Source organism: Onychomys torridus, chromosome 4 (genome assembly GCF_903995425.1).
Source record: "Onychomys torridus chromosome 4, mOncTor1.1, whole genome shotgun sequence".
Lineage (NCBI taxonomy): Eukaryota > Metazoa > Chordata > Mammalia > Rodentia > Cricetidae > Onychomys > Onychomys torridus.
Genome location: NC_050446.1, coordinates 3,146,136 through 3,170,326, shown reverse-complemented (window position 1 = coordinate 3,170,326; position 24,191 = coordinate 3,146,136). Strand labels below are relative to the sequence as shown.

Below are 24,191 nucleotides of genomic sequence, written 5' to 3'. Positions count from 1 at the left end.
TCCTGGATGACCTAGAACTCATTCTATAGACCTGGCTGGCTTTGAACTCACAGAGATCCGCCTGCCTCTGCCTCCCTAGTGCTGGGATTAAAGGTGTGCACTGCTACTACCACCACCTAGCCCAGAGGGCCTTCAGACTTAATGCCCTCATAAGACTCAGGACTGTCTGGGGCTGGTTCCTCTTCTGACCTGGCCCTGGCCTGGTGCACAGTGTATGTGGCCTTTTAGCCCAGCTCTGAAGCCACTCAGCCCTTCCTTCCTTGTGGGAGGAGTGCGATTTGCTGTTGGTTTTCTGGCACTGAAGATCTTCCCAAGAACCTAGTGGTGGCCATTCTAGCAATGGGGCAGATTGCCTTTGTGCAGAGACAGCTGCTTTGTGATAAACTTGGTGTTCTTTTTCTCCTTCCTCTTCTTCCTCGTTTTACATTTCTTTATTGTGTGTGGACCCACGCATGCCACTGCTGGAGTGGAGTGGAGAGCAGCTTGCTGGAGGTGGTCCTTCCCTTCCATCTCAGGCTTTTGGAGAGCTAACTAAGCTCTTCAAGCTCTGAGCCATCTGCTGGGTCTTCTGAGGGACAGTGAAGATGGTGATGGGGGCTAGGGGAGATCTGATTTGGGGAGTCCTGTTTCCACCTGGCTCTTACTGAGAGGGTCCATTTCTAGGCTCCATCCACATCCACTGGATCAAACACCTTACATGATGCTAGGAAATACCTGCTTTATTAGCTGGGGGATTGGAGACTACGGTCTTGAACCCCCACTCAGTCGATGGAGAGTTGTGTGTTGCCTCCTCACTCAGGTGTCCCTCTGGAAGTGGGCCAGGGTGGCAGTACAAATGCAGACTTTTTCTGTAGGTACCCAAGCTCCTGGATCAGGGCCTGGGGAAGCCTGTCTGTCTGAGGCAATCACTGAGGGCTTCCCTGCTGGTAGTTGGTGGTGGGAGTCCTCAATTTGGGAAACAGTCCTAGTGAGGAGGAGGGCATTTTCCAGGTGCCCCCACCAGAACTGGGCTCTGCCTGGGGGCTGCTCTCCTTCACAAGAATGGAGGCCACAGGGGTCCTGCTCATAGGTGGAGGGAGGTAGAGGCTCTGGGGGAGGATTGGTTCCAGATGCGATGCTGAGGTACAGGAAGCAGCTTTTGTCTGCCTCCAGGTTCTTAGATTGGGAGCAGGAGGGGTGGCGGGGAGCCAGGCCTTTCCCTGGTCTCCAAGCTCCTACCGGGACGCCATTCCTCCTCAGCACCCACCATGGGCCTGTAGAAGTGCTGGCCTTGGCTGTTAGTAATGACTACTCCTTTCCCAAGGCCAGGAATTCAGATGCTTCTTGTGCACCAGCTGACTCTCTGAGAGCCAGTGGGCGCTTAATAGTGTCCCCTTGTAGGTGGGAAACTAATGCGCAGAGGAATTGAGAGACTGAGGTAGAAACCAGGCCAGGCCTTTGGAGTCCTGTGTGTACAGATGGGGTCCTAAACTTTAGTCCTGCTACTCCAAGGTTACCAAACACATCTGCACTGCTGCTTGCTGGGGCCAGGCCAGGCCTACTCTCCACCTGCTAGCCTTCACCTAGTCCACGGGGACCTAGCCAAGCAGGCCTAAAGGGAAGCAAAATGGGTCAGGTGAACTCTGCTCCGACCCTGAAACTTTGCGTGGGGACCTTCAGCTTCTAAAACTAGGCTAGCTTGGCAGTGGAGAGCACTCACCCCCAAAAATGCTGAGGTGTAGCTGTGGTGCTGAGCCACCTTTGTGGGAGGTGCACGGAAGGAGGGCTCAACCCACAACAGGTCTGGAGTCTAGTGATAGGGTGCAGATTACTGTAGTGGTATCCAGGTCCCTGTCTCCCAGATGACAGCACTTCCAGTCCTCTGGGACTGGCCTGTGTTCTGGGAAGAGGGACAGGAGGACTGGATGGGGGGGACTCTCAACAGCTGGGTTTGGAGAACTGCCCTCCCCTCCCCTCCCCCATCCCAGGTCTCAGGATGGCGCCCGGCTTCCAGCTGTGATCCAGGCCCCCCCCCTATCCCCCCCCACCTGGAGGCCCTCTCTCCTTGACTGTGGAGCCGGGAAGGGGGCTTCCTTTGTGAGGAGAAAACCTGGCCTGGATTCCTGCCTAGGCTGCCCTACCCAGCTCCAGACTGCCCCAAGCGCCACCTGTGACTACTAGCCCACCCCACTTCTCTAGAGTTCATGCAACGGCCTCTGGCCAAGACCATGTGCCATTACACTTTCTCTGTGATTGAGGCAAGTTACACACACACACACACACACACACACACACACACACGCACACACACACTGCACACACACACACTGCACATATACATAAGTCAACACATGCAGGCATGTGCACATCTTTTAGGTCCTAGGTTTCCCTTTCTGTACTTGAAGGTATGGAAGTCTGGTAGATGGTGTGGTTTTAATAACTTAAAAGAATAATGTTGCTGTGGGGACAAAGAGAGTGAAAGGGAAGTCACCTAGGACCAGGAGGGTCAGAGACTCCCTGTAGAGGACGTAGACCTAAGAGGACGGGAAAGAGAGCAGGTAGATTACTGGCCACAATCAGATCGAGGGCTGAGAGCTGGCAGGGAACAGGGTCGAGGCAGTGATGGGTGAGGCTGCAGGAGGTGGTTTGATTTGAGCCCGATTTGTGGTGCTTCAAATACCAAAAAGATGGTTGTTTGTAGCTCTCATGATCTGGAGAGCTGTCGGAAGTTTCTGGAGCTGCAGAATGACTTGGAAAAAGCTTATGAGGGTAGATAGAGGCAGCTGATGCGTCTCTTTTGCAAGCCTCAGTTTCTCTTCTCCACTGTGAGGTAGGGATCTTCCTGCCTTCAGCCTCTCTAGTGCTACTAAAAAGGTTGGAGGGGAGGAAAAATTCAGGTGCCCTGGTGACTTATTTGGTGTTGAGGATGGGGCAAAATGGCTTGGCAAAGCCCTCTGATTACATAGGTGTGCCTTATATTCTTTATGTGTGCTTGAAATACACAAAGTAATCCCAGTGATATGAAAGCAGTATTTTTATCAGATGAGACTGCCTTCTAAATGTAAAGAATAGCGAAGTATCTTAGGCAACAGAGTCAGGGAGGACTTCCGACCTGACTGAGGGGTGCCTGCAGAGCTGTGTGCAACGGCTCACTTCTGGCCATGTTTCAGTCCAGTAATCAGGGACCCTCTCCCTCAGACCCTAATTGCACGTGCCTAGCCTTAGTGTGCATGCAGATATGCACACTGGAGCCCTGGGTGCAATGTGGAGTGAGGCGCGGGCGTTAGGATATGATGCTCCTGGGGTCCCTCCAGCGGGACAGGGACACTCCCGGGCCGTGTAGCCCCGATGACTCCAGGCCAGGATTTCACCCGCACTGACTTTCCGGGCGGGTGCCAGCCCGGCCTCCCGGTCCCGGGCCCCTGTGGAGGGGCCGGCTGCTCTAGGCGGGGCGGGGAGGTGGCGGAGGAGGAGTTGGAGCTACTTTGTAGGGCAGCCTTGGCCTCCGCAGCTGCTACACCGGAGCGCAGGAGAGTGCCGGGCGCCCGCCGGGCGGTCCGGAGCGGCCGATGGGGCCCGTGTGAGCGCCCAGGCCTGGCCCGGTGCCCGGCGGGCGGCAGCATGTCTGCGGGTGGCAACGCCAGGAAGAGCACCGGGAGGCCATCCTACTACTACCGGCTGCTGCGGCGGCCCCGGCTGCAGCGACAGAGGAGCCGCTCCCGCAGCCGGACCCGGCCCGCCAGGGGTAGGCGACACCCCCCTCCCCCCCCAGTCCCTTGCTACCACCGTATCACCAGAGGATGCCCTGGGGCACCAGGGGACCAATGATGCGCCTGTGTCTGTGGGTGAGGGCCCCTCATCTGGAGAGACCGTGACTGTCCCATCCCCATTGCCCCAGCTTCTGTTGGTTCTTCTTCTTGGGGAACCTGGGTCTCTAGTGTCTCCCATGTACCGGGAGCAAGGAGTAAGGGCCCTGATAGCCAGTTTCCCTGAACCGCTCAGATTCGTGTCCCCTCCCACTGTGCATCAGTTTACCCAGTGCCCAGGCCATTAAGTAGCTGAAGTGGATCTTGGCTTGTTGCCACTGTCTGGAACTCAAGCTTGGCCTCCTTCAGTCCTGTATTGTCCCCTCACCGTTAGGATGGACAGTTGGGTGGACTTCCTGGAGGGAGCCATGTTTATAGGGACCTGGGGCCCCTCTGAGTGGCCCTTGGAGGGATACCTCTTTCAAGATGGGGGTGGGGTGGAGTGGGGGAGCCGCACACAGCCTTTCCTCTTTCCAGTAATAAGATCTCCAGCCAAAAACGCTGAACGTTCTCAGGCTGCCTTGCTGGTCTAGTAAGTGGTAAGGTCAGGGCTTCCACACCCAGGCTTTCCTCTGAGCTCTAGGAAGGCCGGACTCCTCTGAGGCTGAGGCCCACTGAAGGTGTCCATGATACAGAAGAAGCTGGGTTAGTTTGCATCATGAGGTTATCTGGGGCATGGGAAGCCTGGCCCTGGCTCAGCCCCCCCTTCACCATAGGCAGAATCTGGCAGGTGTGGAGAGGTGTTGGTGTATGAGTTGGCCCTCCTTAGGGTGAGGGCTGGTGAAGCAGGCAGGCAGTCTGCACTAGTTCACGTCCCCCCACGAATGGGGAAGAGTTTTCCCCACAGTAGAGCCAAGTGGCAATGTGCAGAGTTTGTTTAGGAAGTACTGAGTTCCTGTGCACAGAGTTCATGTTGAAGCTGTTTCTGCTCACAGGTTTGTGCTGGGACTTGGTCTGAGGGTGTCCCAAAGTTTGTGAAACCTCCCACCCTTTGCTTTTGCTGAAGTGGCCTCTGCCTAGTTCTAGCCCCAAGTCTAGGACTATCCTAGGAAACCAGAGGCCTGGGTTCAAACTTTGTGAATGGGTTCAAATCACTGCATTTCCTGAGCCTGCGTTTTTTTTGCTCAGCTGTAGGAGAAGGTGTCATTTTGACAGGTTCCTGCTGTGAGAATGGGTGTGGGATGAGTATCCGGTGGCATTTGGCTCTCCTCAGAGCCTCTCCGGTCCCAGCACTGCCCTATCCCTCAAATGCCCTGCATGACCATGCCCCTTCTGTACCCACTGTGGATGCTCTCAGAGGATAGGAACTCTGCTTCTGTTCAGTAAATGAGGCCAGGGATGATCAATGTTGAATGGATCAAACTGTAGTCTGAGCCTTGGCTCCCAGCTGGGCTCAGCTTTGTGTGCTAGCTTGGAAGGAACTCACTGCTTGCTGGCGGTGGAGAGACCAGCCCTGATGGAAATTCTAGTTGGAGAAATTCAGGAAGGCTTCAGAGAGGAGTTGACATTGAGACTGTGTCTAAGCTGAGTGGGATTTCCTTTGCCTTACCGGGAGTGACTGAGTCAGCCGTAGGTCCAAGTCCTACTTCGAGAAAACTGTCTTTTTTTCGCTGCCTCTCTGGAACTCAGGGACAGTGGTGGCAGTGGCAGCAGGGTCCTATCTGGGAAGCTAGAAGCCTGTGCCTGAAGCTCAGACCGTAGTTAGGTGTGAACCGTGGTCCTTTACCAGGTGGGAAGTACCTGTGAGTGTGCACAGAGAAAAAAAAAGGAAAAAGCCCTTGTGTAGAGTGAGTTCATCTTGCTTGGGGGGGGGGGGGGGACAGAGGACAGCCTTCGGGAGTGACCAGTTGTGGGTGTGATCAGAGTTGCAGGTCAGGGTGCAAGGTGGCCAGGGACTCCTTGCCCATCTTCCTGCTCTGGCCACACCCCTTTTTGTGGGCTTCCTATTGGGAAGCCACACTAAGATCTTGAATTGCTCCCTTCTGACCTTGGTGTCATGGTTAGGGGTTGGTCCTCTAATGGTAGCATTACCCAAAGGGGTGGTGGCAGCCCCTGGGTCCACCTTTCTCCAGCCTCATTTCTGACCTCAGCTACTAGCATAGCTCCGTGTTCAGAAGCAGAAAAGTGCATGGAAGTGCTGGGGACCGGTGGCAGGGACTCCCAGATGGCCAGGCACGGGTGTTAGCTAGGCCACCACCTTCTGTGGAGGGCCTCACTGCCCTCTGAGAGCAGCATGCTGTTCTCAACAAAGCTGTGAGGGAAAGCCAATGTCTCCGGGCTCTTTTCTCCTTGGCTTCAGGTTCCCCATCTGAAGATCAGGCAGGTGGGCCTTGCGGTTGGGAGGAAGCAGGAGCTTTGTGTGATGGCCTCATGTAAGCATTTCATAGTGTGCTGTGTGACCCTGGGCCACTTGAAGGCTCGGCCTTGCTTCTGGATTTGGGGGGGTGGGTCTTGTTTCCAGAAAGATGCCACCAATTAAGGTGCTTTGCTTCCCATTTCCTGTTATCAGGAGTAACAACAACTTCCTAAGAGAAATGCAGCACTTCCCATCCTTGATATAAGCCCTAGCCTATCATTCAGTACATTTCCAACACCTGCTAGCTGCTGGCTTTAGCCTGGGCCCAGGGCATGTGGAGATGAGTCGTACTTGTTCCTAGACTCACCAGGCCCTGTTGGCTGGAGAGACCGGCTTATCGGGTACCGTAGAACACGGCCTTTTCTGGGGACAGGGCCGTGGTTAGTGAGTGAGAGGGCTCTATGCCTAGCTCTGCTTTGGTTGCTGACATCGGGTCCATTCCAAGCTCTCAGTCTCCCCTTCTGTTAAGAGGAGTTGATCCTATTCTGTTGCCCCATGAGCTTGGACACCTCTCTAGGTGCTCACAGAAATGCCAGGGAGGTCTGGGGTCTTCTGTGTCCAAGTCAGTCCCATGCAAGGTCCTGCTGGGTGCTAGGGATTTGGTCACTTCCTTCTGGCACGGCTGGGTTTTCCCCAGCCCTATATCTAAATTCCCTGTCTTGCTGCTGTGTGGCCCAATCCTACTTGGGCCTATTTCCCTGCAGGGACTGCTAGAGTCTGTCCGTGGAGTACCAGGAGGGGGGCTCCCAAGAACCCCCCAATATACTTTGCAAAATGAAGGTGTACGTACCCAGAAGGGCTGGGGATGACCTCTAGAGTGTGGCTTCCTCCACTACCAGCTCAGAGCATGGCCTCTGGGTCATCTGCCCTTGGAGTCCAGATGGGTGCACATCTTTGCCCAAGGGTTTGTGATTCCAGCTCACCAGCACTCCAGATGGCAGCATGGCTGTGCCCGTGCCTGTCACATTGGCCTCTCGTGGGAGCAATGGTGAGAGATGAACCCATCCTCTACCACAAGGAGGGCTGGGGCTGGGGAACTGTGGGAGAAAGCCGCCGCAGACTCCCTGTGATGCTGCTGACCATGTAAATGGGATAGGAAAAGGAGAAGAGACCTTCTTAAAGCCAAGGCCTGGCCTCCAGCTCTGCTGGGCCATGGGACCAGAATCTGGGGTTGGGCAGAGCTGGGCTCCAGCATCCGAGCCGTGTGGTCTTGGCAAGGCTGTCAGTCTCTGGCCTCTGGTTTCTTCATCTGTAAAATGAAGATACCAATATGCACCCACAGCATCGCTGTGCGTATTACATGTTAAGGTTCTGATGTTAAAGTTAAACATTCCGAGTTCACTGCTGGAACAGATCGGACACTCAGCAGATGGAAGCAAAACAAATGGAAACAATTTTGACTCATACCTCATAAGGGGAGTGAGCCCACCAGACCCTAGGATATGTAAGGGTGAAGAGAAGTTGGAGCCGAACCCCACATAGGCTCTGTATGGCAGGAACAGAGAGAGGAAGGCGGGGAGAAAGACAAATTGGATTTTAGAGGTCTCCCCCCAAAAGAGGCAGAGCATGTCATTGGTCCCTGGAGAGTATATTTGAGTACTTGGAGGCCACAAGATACATCCAGCTCCCAGTCTCACAAGTGTTCTCAGGCTTGTCCAGCTCATAGGTCCTGACTGTTGCCCCCCAGGGCCTTTTGACATGTCTCCTGGAATCCAGAGCCCACTGTCATCAATATGGAGTCTTCCTCACTCCTTCCAGTTGGCTTCATACACAGGTTCTACCCACCACGGCCACCCCCACCTCTGGCCTCCTACCTCACCTTTGCCTCTTATCCCTGTTGCTGTTCACATTCTGCCAAACATGCCACTGGCAGATCACATGTCTCAGGGCATCAGCCGAGTTTACCCTCTAAGTTTCTTAGTGGGATGGTTCAGTGCACATTGGGCGGTGAGTTCCCAGCCGCAGGCAGGCAGCCTGAGGCCCACTCCCTAGACAGAGCTTTAGGTCCTTGAGGGAGGCCGGAGGCACCAGTTAATCTGCTGGAATGTCAGCCCCGTGGCTTCGCTATCCTGGTTGTCTTCATCACCTTTAATAATTAGATAGCCTCTTTCACTGACAGAATGTGAGCCATGCCATGCTGAGGGCTTCCCTTGCTTATCTCCCATCTCGTAACTTCCCAACCCTTCATAAAGGCGCAGGCCATTATTATTTCCATCCCCAGGTAGGGAGACTGAGCTCTAGTGAAATAAAGCCTGAAGCTAGCATTGGGGCCACAGGGCTAGAAAGCCGCCTAGAATCAGGCTGCCTCTCCTTGGCTGGTGTGACCCTGAGCACTGGTTGACCTCAGTGGGTCAGGGTAGAGCTTGATTCTTTGGCACCTAGTTTCTCACTTCAGGTCTGCACCCACTGAAGCCCACAGCACGACCAGGAGCCAGGAGCCTTTGCTCAGTCTCTTGCAACTACATTCCCAATAGGGAAACTGAGGTTCATGGAGCCGAGGCCTCTTGCCTAAGGTTACCGCCATAGCTGATGATAGCTGCAGCTTGGAACTGGGTTCTCAACCTCATTGCATCTTATTGACACACATGTTGGCTTTGTCTGTTGCCTTTTCTAGATTAGCTCATATGAGGAAACAGAGGCAGTTGGGTTCCTTGTTGGGTCTGGTGGAAAAAAATGGGGATGGAATCCCTGTGGGTCTTGTTGCAGACTCGCTCACATCCTGGACCACATGCTTGTTTTGCTTTAGAAATGACCCAAAGCCTTTTGACTGTTTTTAAAAGAAAAGCAGAGACTGCCACTTCTCCAGTAACTTCCTCTAGGGCCACTTGCTTAAATGTCAGGAAGGGAGAGCATTTCCTGGTCAGGAACATTCAGAGCTTGCCGGGAGCTGGAGTTTTGTTTTCTGTTCAGGAGGTATTTAGGGAGTCAGCCCCCACCCCATTTTGCCACTCCTGGGAATGTGTCTGGCAGTCATGGGGGGGGGGGGGCTGAGAAGGAGCCGCTGTGATGCCCGAGTGTCAGGTTCTGGCTCTAGGAGTGGTGGCTGGTTATTTTTAGCTATTCTCATCCAGTAGCGGCATTTCAACGTTTGTTCAATATTTAATTATCTATCTGAATTGGCCCACGTGGCCTTGAGTTTGGAAGTAGGTCTGTGCAGTGATTTCCTGATTGCATAAATAAGGAAGCAAGAGAATCTCAACAGCCCTCTAAATAATAATAATGGGGGAAGGAGGCTTGGTGCTCGGAACAGACAACCTTGGCTCCTCCATCCAGACGACCCCTTGGACCTGCTTTGTCTGTGTGGCTCACACCTGCAGCAGCTGTGCTTTTCATTGGGGTGGGTTCTCCCCTTTCTTCTGGGCCCTGTGTTCTCTTTGACAGCTGCTGGGTACCGAATGGAGGTTTGGGGATTTTGCCTTTGGAGGTCTTGTTAGCTTTTATTTCCCTGTTCTGACAGACAGGAGAGGGCTGTCAGCACCCGAGCTGTGTGGTTTCTTTTTCCGTGGCCCTTGGAGGTGATGCCTTGACACTCCTGTGAAATGGAAAAGCAGAGCGCAGCCAGGCAGATGGGCTGGAGCTCTGTGCTGAGGAGGCAGCAGAGGAAAGGAGAGGAGAGCATGAGATACTGGGATGCTGGCAGACCGCTAGCACTCCTTCCCAGAGTCCTGCTTGGCCTAGGGAATGGTGGGTTAGAGATTAAAAACCAGTAAATTGACAATCTGGATTAGAGGCAAATGATTTTCTATTTATTAATGCTTCTGTTCTGGGGACACTGGGCTTGAATCAGGAGTGTAACCAAGGTTAGATTCCAGGATAGATGAGAAGTGTCATCTCAGACAGGTTATCTTTGGGGTTCTAAAGCAGGCTTGACATAGTTATGACACCACGTAGGATATGTTACAAACTTGAGAGTGTGTATTGCCATTAGTGCCCATTTGTCTAAATCCCAAGTCTGTCATGCTGATGTAGAAGTGTGGTGTGATGTCTGTGGAGACTGGGATTTATTGTTCCTCAGTGTTCCCTCCCACCAGAGACTGCTACACAGGTAAGTGGCACTCAGCCACCTACTGTGTACACGCTGCAGGCAGGGGCTGCCTTGGTGATATAGTAGCCCTAGTGATGAAGGAGCTGAGTTGAGGGAGGTCCCCATAACCAGGTCAGCAGATGGTATGGCTAAAAAGGTTGGCAGGGCCTTGAATGGTGAGTCAAGAGTGCACCGCTCCCCCCCCTAGCAGCACAGGGAGCCCCAGTGATGACACTGGGAACAACTTCTATTCCTTGAGCATGTGACAGGCATTCTTCTGTGTTCAGTCCTGGGGCCCACAGACTCTGTAGATGGAAACCTAGGCTCAGACTGGCCAAGTGCATGGGAAACTTCCCTACCCCCACCAGGGCTGTGATGGGAGAGGAGACTTGAGAGCCACAGCTAGACTTGCAAGGAGCAGGGTGGGGTGGGCACAGTGATCACAGGTACCCCTGGTAGCTAGGCATCTGGCTTGAGAGACTCCACACCGGGGTGGGGACTGGCGGAGAGGGGGTGAGGACTGGACCAGGCTCTGGAGTGGAACAACCTCAGGCCTCAAGGAAGTGTGTGTTGGAGGGTTGGCGGGGGGGGGGGGGTGGGAGTATGGGGAGGGGGGCTTAGACGCCTGCAGGTTACTCACTCCTGGAGAGTCTCTAGGGTGCTGTTGGCGATGAAGGCAGAATGGGAGAAGAGGGGATGAGAGCAGAGGAGAGGCCGCACACCACTATGAGGACAATGCTGGGCTCTGCACGCTGGGCTCTGGCCTGTGCACAGCAAGGCCACTGTAACAAGGCCACCACCACATCCATTTCTCTCCTTGTTTAAAAAATGCATACATTTATTTTATGTGTATGGGTATTTTGCCTGCATGTGTGTTCATGCACCGCATGCATGCCTGGTGTCTGAGGAGGCCAGAAGAGGGCATCAGATCCCTTGGAATTGGCGTTACAGAAGGTTATGAACCACCGTGTCGGTGGTGAGAATCGAACTTGGGTCTTCTGCAAGAGCAACAAGTGCTGTAAACCGCTGAGCACCTCTCCAGCCCCTGGACTCTGTGTTCCGAACTTTGCTTTTAGGAAGTAGGAGATGGTAGTCACTGGCTTCAGTGCTTGATGTGGCAGGGCCAGAGGTCAGAACCTGCCACCCACCCTCCTCTTTAAGCCCACAGTTTTTATTTCTGAGATTTGAACTGGTTCCTGGAACTCCTAAAGCCTAGGAGCCTGGCACTTGGAAAAAGTCCAGGCTCACTCTCATGGTGAGAGGGCTGGGAGATGGTGGGGCAGGGCACAGTGAGGAGTGGAAAGGGGGCTGCTGGGTGCTGATGCTGGAGGGTGAAGAGGTGCTGGCAGCTCAGCAGAAAGGGACTAGAGGCTGCAGGAGTCCAGTTGTTTGGGGAAGGGGCATCAGACCTGGCACAGTAGGAGAAGCTTGGTGGGAATGGGGTCTGGGAGAGCCATGGGTGTCCACAAACCACCATGCTGTCTATTCCATCTAGAACCCAGAGCTGTGGTTGTATCTGAGAGTGGTAGGTTTAATGTATGCAGGGAGCCCCAACCCCATCTCTGTCCAACAGTGGGCTCTCAGCTCCTCTGGGACCCTGACTTTTAAAGAACCCAAATGCTCCCTGCAAAGAGGGGGACCTTTTCATTAGCCTGGAATGCTCCATGGCTAGAGGAGAAGGGTTGGCCCCTCTTTGGAATATTCTCAGCAGGCTCCTGTGTATCTGATGGTTCTCAGGAGACAGACACCAGTAATGGGTCACACCTCCCTCCTTCCTTCCTACTTTCCCTCCCTCCCTCCCTCCCTCCCTCCCTCCCTCCCTCCCTCCCTCCCTTCCCTCCTTCCCTCTCTTCCTCCCTCCCTCCTTCCTTTCCATCCTTTGTTGAGGCTCAGTCTAAATAAATAGCCCTAACTGGCTCTGAATTCTGCTATGAAGAACAGGCTGACCTTGAACTCTCAAAAACCCACTTGCCTGCCTCTGATTCCTTGCAAGTCTAAAATATTTGTTAGCACTTTATGAAAAAGGTTTTCTGACTGACCCTGAGACACAGCTGCATCTGTCTGCTCTCCACAGCTGCCTGCATGTGTGCACCCTGCACCCTGCTTCTGCTAGAAATGCTTCAGAATGCCTAATGGAACGTTGTGGTTTAAACAGACATAGAGAAGCTACACACAGTGCAGAGAAGCAAACACATCTCCAGGGGACCCCCTTTGCTCCCCAAATTCCAGTAATGGAGAGGGATGACATTTTGCTTTCTCTGGAAGCCTGGAATGGGCCCTGAGGCTGCAAAGAAGAGACACAGGGAAAACCTGCGGGAAGAAAATGGCGAGGGTAACCTACAGACTGAAACGTCCAGTACTAAAAGACACACCCCTAGGAAGTAAGACTCGGGGACTGAGAAATCTTTGAGCTAGTTAATCTTGGAGAGTAGCCAGGGCACCCAGGGTCTAGACCAGGGGGCTCTTTGGAAACATGGTACCTTTCAGGATGAGGCATAGGAAGCATGTGGTATCAAAAGCAGTTGCTTACTATCTTAAGTGGAGGGTCATAAAGCAGTGTCTGTGTTGTCTACAGATGGTGACACTTTTGTAGGGTCTGTAGTGGGGCTGGCCAAGGTCATGGAATGAAATGAACCCCCTGCCCTGTCCTGGACACTCTGTACAGGATCCTGGGATGTACTGTGAGACCGTGTCTCCTCAGTTTCTAGGAACTAGCTGTACATGCGCCTCCTCCCACTGTGCCCACCCCACCCTAGGAGTTCTTGTGTCACCTCTGTCCTGGTGCTCTTTGTAAGGTCTTCAGGGCCATGGTGGGTGCCCCTCACATAGAACCTCCCCATGTCTCCTCCTAGCAGACTTCCCACAGCAGTGGACAGTACCCACACACTCTGAACTACATATGGCTTGAATTCCATTTCTGTCTATTTGAGAGACACTGAAATATCACAGTTAATGGCCTCAAATTAGTTACTTTTATGTGGCTGTGACCAAAATATTCAATAAAACAGCATAAAGGAAAAAAGCTTAAATTCGGCTCATGGTCTCAGAAGGCTTTCAGTGTATGAGATGCATATGCGCACACATGCATGTGCACACACACATACGCACGCAGACACACGCATGCGCGCACACGCACACACACGCAGACACACACACGCACACACACGCACGCAGACACACACACATGTGCAAGCACGCACACACACGCACATACATACCTAGGAAGACATGGTAATTGGCTGTGGTGGTAGGAAGCTGTGGAAGCTGCTCACATTCCAGAAGACCAGGTAGCGGGAAAGCAGGCTTGAACTAAAAGTGGGTGAACTAAAAGACCCACCCCTAGTTGACCTGCTTTCCCCAGCCAGACCCCATCTCCTAAAGTCTTCAAAATAGTGCCACACACTAGGGACTAGGTGTTGAAAGCATGAGTCCGGAGGGGACAGTTCAGTCTCCATAGCTCCTTCCTTTCCCCAAACCTGGTCAGTCTCATGAACCCAGATGTGCCCAGATGTCATTTGAATGTGACTGAACTCATCCCTTCCAGCTAGAACTGGAATGGCTGGAAAGTTTAGGAGGGACCCAGGCAGGGAAGATACTCTGAGTCTGGAGGGACCGCACACAACCCCTCCCTCATCTCCCCTCAGATCCCTTAGGTTTATAACCTGCCTCAGTGCCCCTTGCTGCATGATCATGATCAGACCCAGTTTCTTTTGTTGAAGTCAGAGCTGGCACCGTGTGGGCTTTGCATCTCTGGTGTGTATCTCCCTACTTCCTGGAGTCTGTTATTATTACAGACAGCCAGTGCTCAAGCACTGCTTGTTGAGAAAGCTTGTCTTTCCTTCAGTGGCCAGTTGACGAAATGTACACGATCTATTTCTGGACTCCATCCTGATCCATTGATCTATACATCTTACCCCTGTGCTAATTCTGCAGGCGCGCTTACATGTGCTTCCAGATGCTAAAGTCTGTCTTGAAGCCCACAAGCAGCGCAAGCCCCCTAGCCCTTTCCTGAGTTCTCAAGCCTGATTCGCCATTCTAGGTCCTTTGCTTTGTTGTCTGAACTTAAACTTCTGCTTGTTAGAGTCTTTGAAAAGTTTCTTGGGATTTTGACTGGGATTGCATTGAATCTGTAGGTCACTTTGGGCAAAATGTCACCTGAACATCATTGAGTCTTGCAATGTGGTATTGGCTGTTCATTTCTTTATACTACATGATGATACATTTCAGCAATGCATTTTTGTTATTAATCTTCACATGTGGAATTAAAATGGTATTTGGGTGTGTGTGCGCGCGTGCATGTGTGGAAGTCTGGGGAAGGTGTTCAGGAGACCTCCTACCTTCTATTTTGCTCTAGCATAACTGGACCTAATTTGTAAGTGATTCTCCTCCCTCCGTGTCATTTCCCCATCAGTGTGCTGTAATTACAGAGTCAAGCCACTGTATCTGTTGTGTGTGTCATTCCCCCCCCCCCCGCCCTGTGGGGGTCCAGGATTGAACTCAGGTTGTCAGACTTGTGTAAGTGGGTTTGTATGCTGAACCATCTCTCCGCCTACGTGTTAATGTTTTAAAAGGTGTGTGTGTGTGTGTGTGTGTGTGCGCGTGCGCGAGCGCACACACACACACACACATTGGTCACCAGGGAGGGACTAATAGTTCACTATACTTGTTAGCCTGGTGGAGTTTCATGGATGCTGATAAAGCACAGGACACTCGCCTCCGAGACAGAAGATGGCCTATCCTAGCAGGCGGCTGGAGCTTCACATTTCCACTGATTCCCTTTCTATCCAGTACCAAGAACAAGATCTGTTCTTGAACAAAGCTGCTTTACTATTTTTCCAGCCTAACCTCCTGTCCCTTAGAGGACCTGATATATAGTCTATGAGTCAGTTGTTCCTTAGGCTCAGAGTTATGCAAGGCATTGGAATGCAGCTCTGTGATAGGATGATGTCATTAAATCAGGAGTTGAGCCAGGTGTGGTGGCGGGTGCCTAGCTCTTGAGGATCAGGAGTTTAAGGATATCCTTGGCAAGAATGGGGCTAGCCTGGATTCCATGAGGCTCTGTCTCAAAAGCAAACAAGAAATTTGGAGATAATTAAAATAGAATTTCAGGTTGCACAACACAGAAAGATAAAGAAAGTGTAAACATATAGATATATTAATTTTATTATATGATTTTATATATATATGTATATATATGTATATATATATGGACATGTAGGGGCTGGAGAGATACCTTAGCCTGTAAGAGTACTTGCTTCTTTTGTAGAGGACCCGAGTTCGAATTCCAGCACCCACAATTGCCTGTAACTCCAGTCCCAGGGGATCTGACACTTTTGACCTGCGTGGGTATTCAAACTCACATGTACTCACTGACACTCACATACACATAATTAAAAATAAAACCTTCTAAAAATTAATAAATGCACACTTAACTTTATGCCCGTCTTAGCTTGCTGCAAGAGGCAAGCGTTCTCTATCACACAGTTGTAATGATCTCACTTGATGACATGATTTTTAAACAAAAGTGCAAAGCATTAAGGGACATTAAGTACGGAGGTGTGATGGGGGAGGGGGAGAAATAGTTTCTAATGGCTGAAGTGGAAAGGAAGTGAATTTAGTGTTGCTACCTCCCTTTGGCACGCTTTAATTAGGACTTTGTGCCCTAAGTTTTGTTGATGTAATTAGTTTCTATTCTAAGGATAAAATATGCAAGGTGCTGGTCTGGAGAGATGGCTCAGTGGTTAAGAGCACTGGCTGATCTTCCAGAGGACCTGAGTTCAGTTCCTAGCACCCACATGGCAGCTCACAGCCGCTGGAACTTCTCTTCTGGACTTTGAGAGCACTGTATATAAGAGGCGCACAGACATACATGACCTTTGAGATCTGGAGGTCAGAAGTCTGCAGTCTGCTTCAGTGGGCCAAAGTCCAAGGGTCTTGAGTCTGTGACCCTGGTGGGGGCCTGGGGCAAACGTATTTCCTCCTCACCTTTCTTCACCATCCAGAATCTGCCTGCAGTTCTTGGCTCACTGCCTCACCTCTGCCCTACTGGTGCTTCCCTGATGACGTCATCTTTTTGCCTTCTCTTTACTGTCTTATACTCTGTCTGTCTGTCTCTTTTTGTGGCTGGGCATGGTGACACATGTCTGTAATCTTAGCATTTGGAATACTGAGATAGCAGGACCATAAGTTCAAGGTCAGCCTGAGCCACATAGCAAGATCCTGTCTCAATAAGCAGAGAAATTAAATAAATAAAAATTTAAGTCTTTGTTTTTACAGTGTGCTTGCCCTGTGGTCTTCTTCTGATTCAAGGCCTCTAATCATATCTGGAGTCCATTTTGCCACTCGAAGAAACACTTTCACAGGCTGCAGGGGTCAAGATGTGGCTTTTGGGGAGCCAGTACTGAGTTTACAGGGGAGGGGAAAGGTTTGTAACCTCCAGGTAACACCTGGCCATAGATGGCAGGTCAAAGGCCAATTGGAAGAAAGTATTGTCTGAGGCAGGAGGCTGCCAGGTTTCGGTATTTTCACAGATACCACCAGAGAACAGCATGATAGATTTCATATGCTTTCTTGTCCTAACACACACACACACATACACACACACACACACACACACACACACACACACACACACATATGCACACATAAAAGCACACATATCACATCACCATGCACACACACACACCATGTTGTATACACCACACATCATGCACACTACATATGCATGACTATGCATGTACGTACCACACTCACAGAGACATCCACTGCTATAACTTTGACTGCAAAGTTCTGAGTTTCCACCCAGGCTCCCTGCTGAGGCCTCAGCTCGAGTGTGCCGAGCACCCGCTTGAGGGCTGTGCCCTCGGAGCTTGCGATGCTCCAGGCCGGCCGGCCGGCCGGCGGGCCGTCTGAGCTGCTGTCAGTCTTGATGTGCAGTTTTGTGTGATTTTTTCCAACTTGCTTCACTCCTCAGACATACACAGAGGGAATGGGTTGTATTGAGCTACCCTGTCGCCTGTGTGTTTTAGTTCACTGAGTGGAGGGCGTCATTCTCTCTCACTTAGAATATTGTCTCCTGTCCCCACTCTTAGGCCCTCTAGTTCTCCAAAGAGAAGCCCTGTGCTGTTCCACTGTGTGCACATATGCCCAAGAAGGAGAAGGCTCCGCTTTAGTCGTGTGGACAGCAAATGCACTTTAGCCTGAAGGGCCCACTGCAGGCCTTAACTCTATTTTGAAGTGATTACAGGTTGCAGGCAAGTGTTCAAACAGTACAGATGAGCCCAGGGTGAACTACATCCCCTTGGCTGTGTGCATAGCCATGCCTACAGCAAGGGACCACCAGGAACATTCTAGAAACCAAGCTACAGTTCTTACTCAAGGTGATGAGGCACACCTGGACGCAAGAGTCAGGAAGAGCCTTCTTTAGGGCCTGGGCTGGTGGCCTGGGGAGGTCTGGGCGGTGGGTGGGGCTGGTGACTGATTGGCTGTTGTCACAGGTGGGGGAAGGCAGGGTCATGCCAGATATGGCATCCTTTTTCATTTTTCATTTTTTTTTTCCTTTTTGGCTATTTGAAACAAGCCTGTGTAGCTCAGGCTAGCCTTGAACTTGAGATCCTCACCTCCACTCCAGGTGTTCTTGTCTTTTGGGAGAGGCGATTCACAAGCTGCTAACTTGTTACTGATGATGAAGTAATGGCCTGGTGTTTTGTGGGTGGCTGTGGCCTTGTCTCTGTGGCCTGCTTAGAGAGGAAACAGCCTTGTTTGGTGTTATTTTATTGTTGTCCTGGGGTCACCCTGACTAAGGTTGCCATCAAGAGAGGTTACTTATGTTCAGGGGAGTAATGTGTGGTCCTCCTGCCTCTTCTTTTCAATTGCTGGGATTACAGGTGTGCGCCGCCATGCCCAGTTCATGGGGTGCGGGGGGGGGGGGGGTTGAACCTAGGGCTTCCTGCGTGCTAGGCCAGTGGTCTCCCAATGGAGCTGCATCCTTAGCCCTTGCTTTGTCCCTGGAATGGTGTCAGTGCTGTGGAAGTTGTTGGTGCTGGCTTTTATCATTAGCAGGGTATCCTCGAGATCCACCCACATTGTGCGGATCTATAGTGTGTTCTTTTTCATAGCTGACTAGTACGTACAGTTCCTCTTCCGGTTTCAGCTTGCCCTGGCTCCCTCCTTCCCTTCCTGCCCTTAGGTGAAATCCCAGACCTCACCTGCTTGGAAGTGTTCTACCAGGGAACCACAGAACCTCTCCAGCCCTAATATTCTATTTCTGCTGCACATATTAAATCTATCAGTGTACACAGCACAAGGGCTATCTTACAGTTCAGGAGATGGAATTCCAGCACTGGCCCTGCCAGACCCAAAGTGTAGTGAGTAGCCTACCCTTCTGGAGACTGGAGAAAACTCACCTTAATCTGTGTCCCTGTGCTCTAGAGGTGGAGGCTCAGGGAGTGGGGGTTCGAGGCCAGCCTAGACTACACAGCAAGGTCCTGTCTCAAAAACAAATCTCATGTTGTCACTCACTCCTTTTGCAGAACGTCGTTCCCTGGGGAGGGTTGTAGCACGGAGGCTCCAACCCTGCTGGCTGTCAGCTGGGGTCCACTCCAGTCTCCACCAGGTGCTACCCATGCTCCTCTGTGGCAAAGCCAGCATGGAGGATGGAGGTTCCTTCTGCATCTCAAACACCGGTCCCTTGCTTCCTGCCATGGCTCTGTCTCTAACCTCCGCCATCCTTGCCACATTTAAGGGCTGCTGAGGTGAGATTGTCCCTGAGGGTAGCCTTCTACCTCCAAATCTTTATCCTCAAGCACACATCTGCCGAGTCCCTCTCTGCCCTGTTGGTGTGGCTTGTTCACAGGCTCCAGGAACTGGGTGCAGGTTTCTTTGGGGGTCGTTATTCTTTAAATGTTGTAGTTTGCGTAACTACTCTGCTATTGAAGGGTGCTTGGTAGTGTGTAGTTAGGGCTATTATAAGGTTGCCGTGAACAGTCTTACAAAAATACTCATGTAAGAGGGCCACATTCTCTCTCCTTTCGAAACTGTTCTTCCCACACAACATCCTGTTGCTGTTTTATTTGTGCTCATCTCTATAAATTTAGATTTTATGACATGTCTTTGTGCTCCAGGTAGAGTCCTCCTAAGCTCTGTCCTCTTCTGTGCTGTGTAGTATTCCTCTGGGTGACATTGAGGCTGCTTCCCTTTCTGTGCTACATGAGGACTGCAAACCTCTCTGCAGCCATCATATACCTGGGACACACCACACAGACAGCCTAGACTGCACAGCTAGAGGTCTGGACTGAGTCTGATTGTTCCCAGAGCCTTTTCATGCCGCCAGCAGAGATGAGCGAGTAGTATCCCGGCTCCCCAGCAGTGGGAGTTACTGCTCATTTTAATTTTAGGACTGGTGTCTTATTAATTTCTTTTAATTAGTTTCTTTTCAATTTTGGACTGGGCCAAATGCTATCTGAGAAGTGTGAAGTGGTGTCCGGTAGTTCTGATTGGTGTTGTCCTCACTGTGAGGACCCCATCCTCTTCCCCAGGACCCAGCCTTTCCACACCTCTGCTGACCCTGTGTCTCCCAACATCCATGTTCATAGTTGCCACTCACCTGCCTCCAACCATTAAGATCTGGGCAGTGCAACCCGACAGCTGAAATTACAGGATGTTCCTCCAGCTACTGTGTTTCCATGGGAACAAGTAACAGTCATCCTTCATGATTAAGTGGTATCCATGGCAACCAAGCCAGCAGCATTTGAATGAAACCGATTTTATTTTATTTAGTTTTTGCAAACACTTGAAGGTTAAGATGCCTGACTCTGGCAGTGGCTTCCAAGAGTAGTCGGTAGCCTGGTCTCACCACTTAAATGGGGACTTTTTTTACCTGTCAGTGGAAAAAAGGGTCAGCCGATTTCAAGGCTCAGTTCTGTAGCCTGGGAGGTTGTGTAGAGATCATATCAAGTCTGAGAAGAAGGACTTTGGGCTGTCCTCCAAGAAGGTCTGAGGGACTCCAGGGTGGCTGGGTCTCCCTTCCCATGAACAGTTCTTAGAGATCTTCCCGTAGCGCTGTGTGTTCTTAGCGGACTCACTTGCCCTGTCTGGGATCCTGCTCTCACCAGCTTCTGTGTCCCAGGCCTGGGAAACAGCCATGGTGCTAAGTCTGAGGCCAGAGGCCCTGGAGCTGATGCTCTGCACTGAGATCCTCAAGGGAGAGGCACTGTTAGGTTGGGGGCACGGCAGGGCTGTCAGCTCCCTGCTTGGTTTCTGGTATAAATAATGGTTATTTGCGGGTGTGTGTGGGGCACTGGGAGAGTGCGCTCTGCTTTTACTCTCAATTCACTGAATGGATGTTTAATCAAGGGCCCAGAGACAGGAAGGAAGGCATTAGGTTAGAGTCACACAGCACAGACTCCAAATGGAGACCTCTCCCTATACCCTGTTTCCTCAGGTTTTTGGGGGCGGGGGCATTGTTTGGGGGACTTGGAGTCACCTTCATGTCTTGGCACCTTGGTTTTCTTATCTGGAAACGGGTGCACATCATGGTTGTCCAAGCTGTCACCGGGGGTTGTATCTGAAAGTGCCTAGAGTACATGTTCTCAGTGGGGCAGTATTGTAAGCAGTATTATACACAGGCTGGTCAAAAGCTGGGTCCCCAAGGAGGTGGAAAGACCCTACTCTTTTTCATTTTAAAGCCCAGTGCAGCACCTAAAAGAGTCTGTCTTTGCTATTGCGATTTTCCATGTGGGTGCCAGGGAGAAAGGAGCTTATGAAGATTGCTGAGTGGCAGCGTTCACCACCAGAGGCTGAGGGATGCTGGTCAGGGCCTTGGCCACAGAAGCCTGTTATCTCCTGTACGCTCAGCTCAGTGTCTGGCTGGTGTCTGGCTGCCTGCAGGCTCCCCAGGGAGACCACTTGGGGTAAAATGAGAGGTTAGACCAAACAGACTCTGAGAAGGTCCTGAAGAAAGTAACAGTCTCAGAGCAAGCGTCCTGGAATGGGAGGTAAAGCTGTGGCCATGTGTGTGTGTGTGTGTGTGTGTGTGTGTGTGTGTGTGTGTACATGCACTTGCACTCTTCTGTGTGTTTCCCACGTGTGAGCACATACATCTTTGGAGGCCAGTCACTCTGAACATTTCCCTGATACTCTAAAGACCTTTTTTCACAGGGATCCTGAGAGCTCTGAGGAGGCTGACTGTGTCAGCTGAGTCCATGGTTGTAGTGGGTGCCCTGTGTGGGTTAGCTGAGTTGGTGGAGGAAGGATAATGGCCAACGAGGACCCAGCACACAGATGTTCATTTTCTCCCACTGAGAGACAGGGAGATACTTAGTATGTCTGCAAGACTCGGTGACGGAGAGTGGGCATGAGCCACATCTGAACTGATGAGGTACCCCCAACAGAGGAACAATGACCCCTTAGTACTTGACTGCATCCTGCGGGAGGCCATGCTGGCTATCATGAGAAGACAGCATGGGTGAAGTGGGGGGGGGAATCTCTGCCTCATGGCAGGCATGGCAGAGCTTGTTGTGAGGGGCAGCAGCCAGTGGTACCATCAAGTGGCACCTTAGGATCCAGGGTAAAGTGTACGTCACCTTGAGGGAACGGAGTAGAGTAGAAGACAGTTAGCTAGAGCTTGACCACTCCAGGATTGTCAGCTCCTATTGTGACCCCGTTCTCTGTCCCTGGAGAGGTGGCTGATCCCAGGTGTCTGCCTTAGCTGAACTTTGCACTCTGAACTGAGCTCTGAGGGCTGTCTGTATGTCCAGTCCTTTGTCTGACCTGGGGCCCAGTGACTCAGCACTTCTGGAGCCATGGCCTCAGCCCGTACACCCTGGGTACTCACTTGTACCTGTCTGTCACATGCTGGGACCTGAGCTCAGACTCCACTCTGCTGAAATGAGGCCTTCATTGGCTGCTTGGCCTCCCCCAGGACTCTGGTGACAGTAGGATGATGCACCATCACAGAGCTCAGAGGACATCTGCCTAGTGGCGGTGACATGTCCCGTCCAGGTGGAGAAGGTGTGTTCTGTCACAGAGTGAGCAGGAGCCAGGCCTAGATTCAGGGAAGGCACTTAAAGGCACATGGGGAGTGTAGGAAGAGATTTCCTAGGGAAACCTCCAGAAAGAGTGGGTGTCTCTTGACTGACTAGTGGGGGGTGGGGTGAGTAGAGAAACACAGCAAGGAAACGTGGAGATGGCTGCCACCTGACTGGAGGGGCCACTCTGGCAGAGGTGACCCAGGGCATGGCCTGCTTGCTCCTTGGCCAGGGATCAGAATTAGAGACTTGTCGTTGAGTGAGGGGCTGAGCTCTGTCCTTTTACACTTTTCGGAACACCTAAAGGAGAGAAGAAGGTAGGAGGTGTGTCTAGGGTGTTCCAGACTGCCCTGCCTTTGACGGACCCTATGAGCACCTGTGTTCTCTATCCTGTGTCTGCACACATCCCCACTTGCTGTGCCCCTGGGGTATACTTGTGTGAGGACTGTGTGAATGTGATATGTGCACACATTTGCCAGGGTGGTCTCTTATGTCATGTCCCTGTGTGTCCCCATGTGCCAGGGAGACCTTCACATTGTCCTTTTCTTCCTTTTGAGCCAACAGGTTTTTCCGAAGCGCCACACATATCAGGAGATGTGGAGATGCAGTGTGCATATTTGGAGTCCCCCCCCCCCCCCACAATGACCTTCTCAGCAAGAGATAGACTCAGCCATTGTTAGAGGAGCCCAAGATGACAGGCAGAGGTGTCACGAAGAATCTCCTTTGGGGCTGTCTGGATAGTCAGGCTGGTGGATGAAGCTGGAGGAGTCCTCTGTGGTGGGCCACACCAGAGTAGGCAAACAGGCAGCAACTATGGTCTGAGGGACCAGTCAAGAAGCAGTTGAGGGCTTGGGGATTTAGCTCAGTGATAGAGTTCTTGCCTAGCAAGTGCAAGTCCTCAGCTCTGAATTAAAACAAAACAAAACAAAACAAAAGAAGAAGCAGTTGGATTAGGTTGGCTCGGGTCTTGAATAGGTTTGTGCATGCTGTAGGTATTCATTCCGCCAATATCTTTGGAGTACCAGCCTTAGGGGTGTGGTCTCTTGGCAGGTTACATAACTGCTTAAAATTGAGGAGAGAGGCATGTGTGCCTCCCAAGTGCTGGAATTAAAGGTGTGTGCCACCACTGCCTGGCTTCTATTGCTAACTAATGCCTGGCTTTGCTCTCTGATCTTTAGGCAAGCTTTATTTGTTAGAACACACACAAAATATCATCACAGCACACCTTTAATCCCAGCACTAGGGAGACAAAGGCAGGTGGATCTCTGTGAGTTCGAGGCCAACCTGGTCTACAGAGCTAGTTCTAGGACAGCCAGAGCTGTTATACAGAGAAACCTTGCCTCCAAATATTAAAAATAAACAAAAGCCAAACCCAAATAACAACAACAAAAACAATTGTGAGGGGCTGGAGAGATGGCTCAGTGATTAAGAGCATTTGCTGCTCTTGCAGAGGACCAGCACTCACATGGTAACTCACAATTAACTGTCTTTCACTTCTGGGAATTCATTGCCTCTCCTGGCCTCCATGGGTACCAGGCATATGTGTGGTGTACACACATATAATGTAGGCAAAACATCCACACACCTATGACAACGATAAATAAGTCATTTAAAAATTGTAGAAATCCAGCACTTGGGAGATGGAGGCAGAAGGATCAGGAGTCTCCCTGTCTCTCTCTGTCCTGTGTGTGTGTGTGTGTGTGGTGTGTGTTGGTGGCCTCTTGTTCACTTTCTGTCTTATTTTTTGGAGACCAGGGCTCTCCCTGAACTTGGAGCTTGCTCACAGCTGGACTGCCTGGCCAGCAAGCTTCTGCCACTGTCTCCTCAGCACCAGGATTACAAGCACACCTGACATTTATGTGGGCACTGGGGATCCGAACTCAGGTCCTCATGCTTATGCATCAAGCACTTTACCAAACTGAGCTGTCTCCCCAGCTGCATTTTAACCATTGTTAAGTGTACAAATGTGCAGTTGTACAACTTTCCATTTGCAAAACCTT

The 24,191-nt window shown here is 51.5% G+C and overlaps 1 protein-coding gene across 10 annotated transcripts in view; it reads left to right on the top strand.

Moving 5' to 3' along the window:
- LOC118582622 (DAB2 interacting protein) overlaps positions 1-24,191 on the top strand; it is a 179,765-nt gene that overhangs the window by 67,928 nt on the left and 87,646 nt on the right. The window contains exon 1 of one of the 10 annotated variants that reach the window (XM_036185634.1): positions 3,442-3,724. The exons of the other annotated variants lie outside the window; for them this stretch is intronic. Within the exon in view, the coding sequence (XP_036041527.1) occupies positions 3,601-3,724 (124 nt within the window). The 5' untranslated portion in view covers positions 3,442-3,600. Of the gene's footprint in view, positions 1-3,441; positions 3,725-24,191 lie in introns of those variants that run through there. 10 annotated transcript variants of the gene reach the window in all.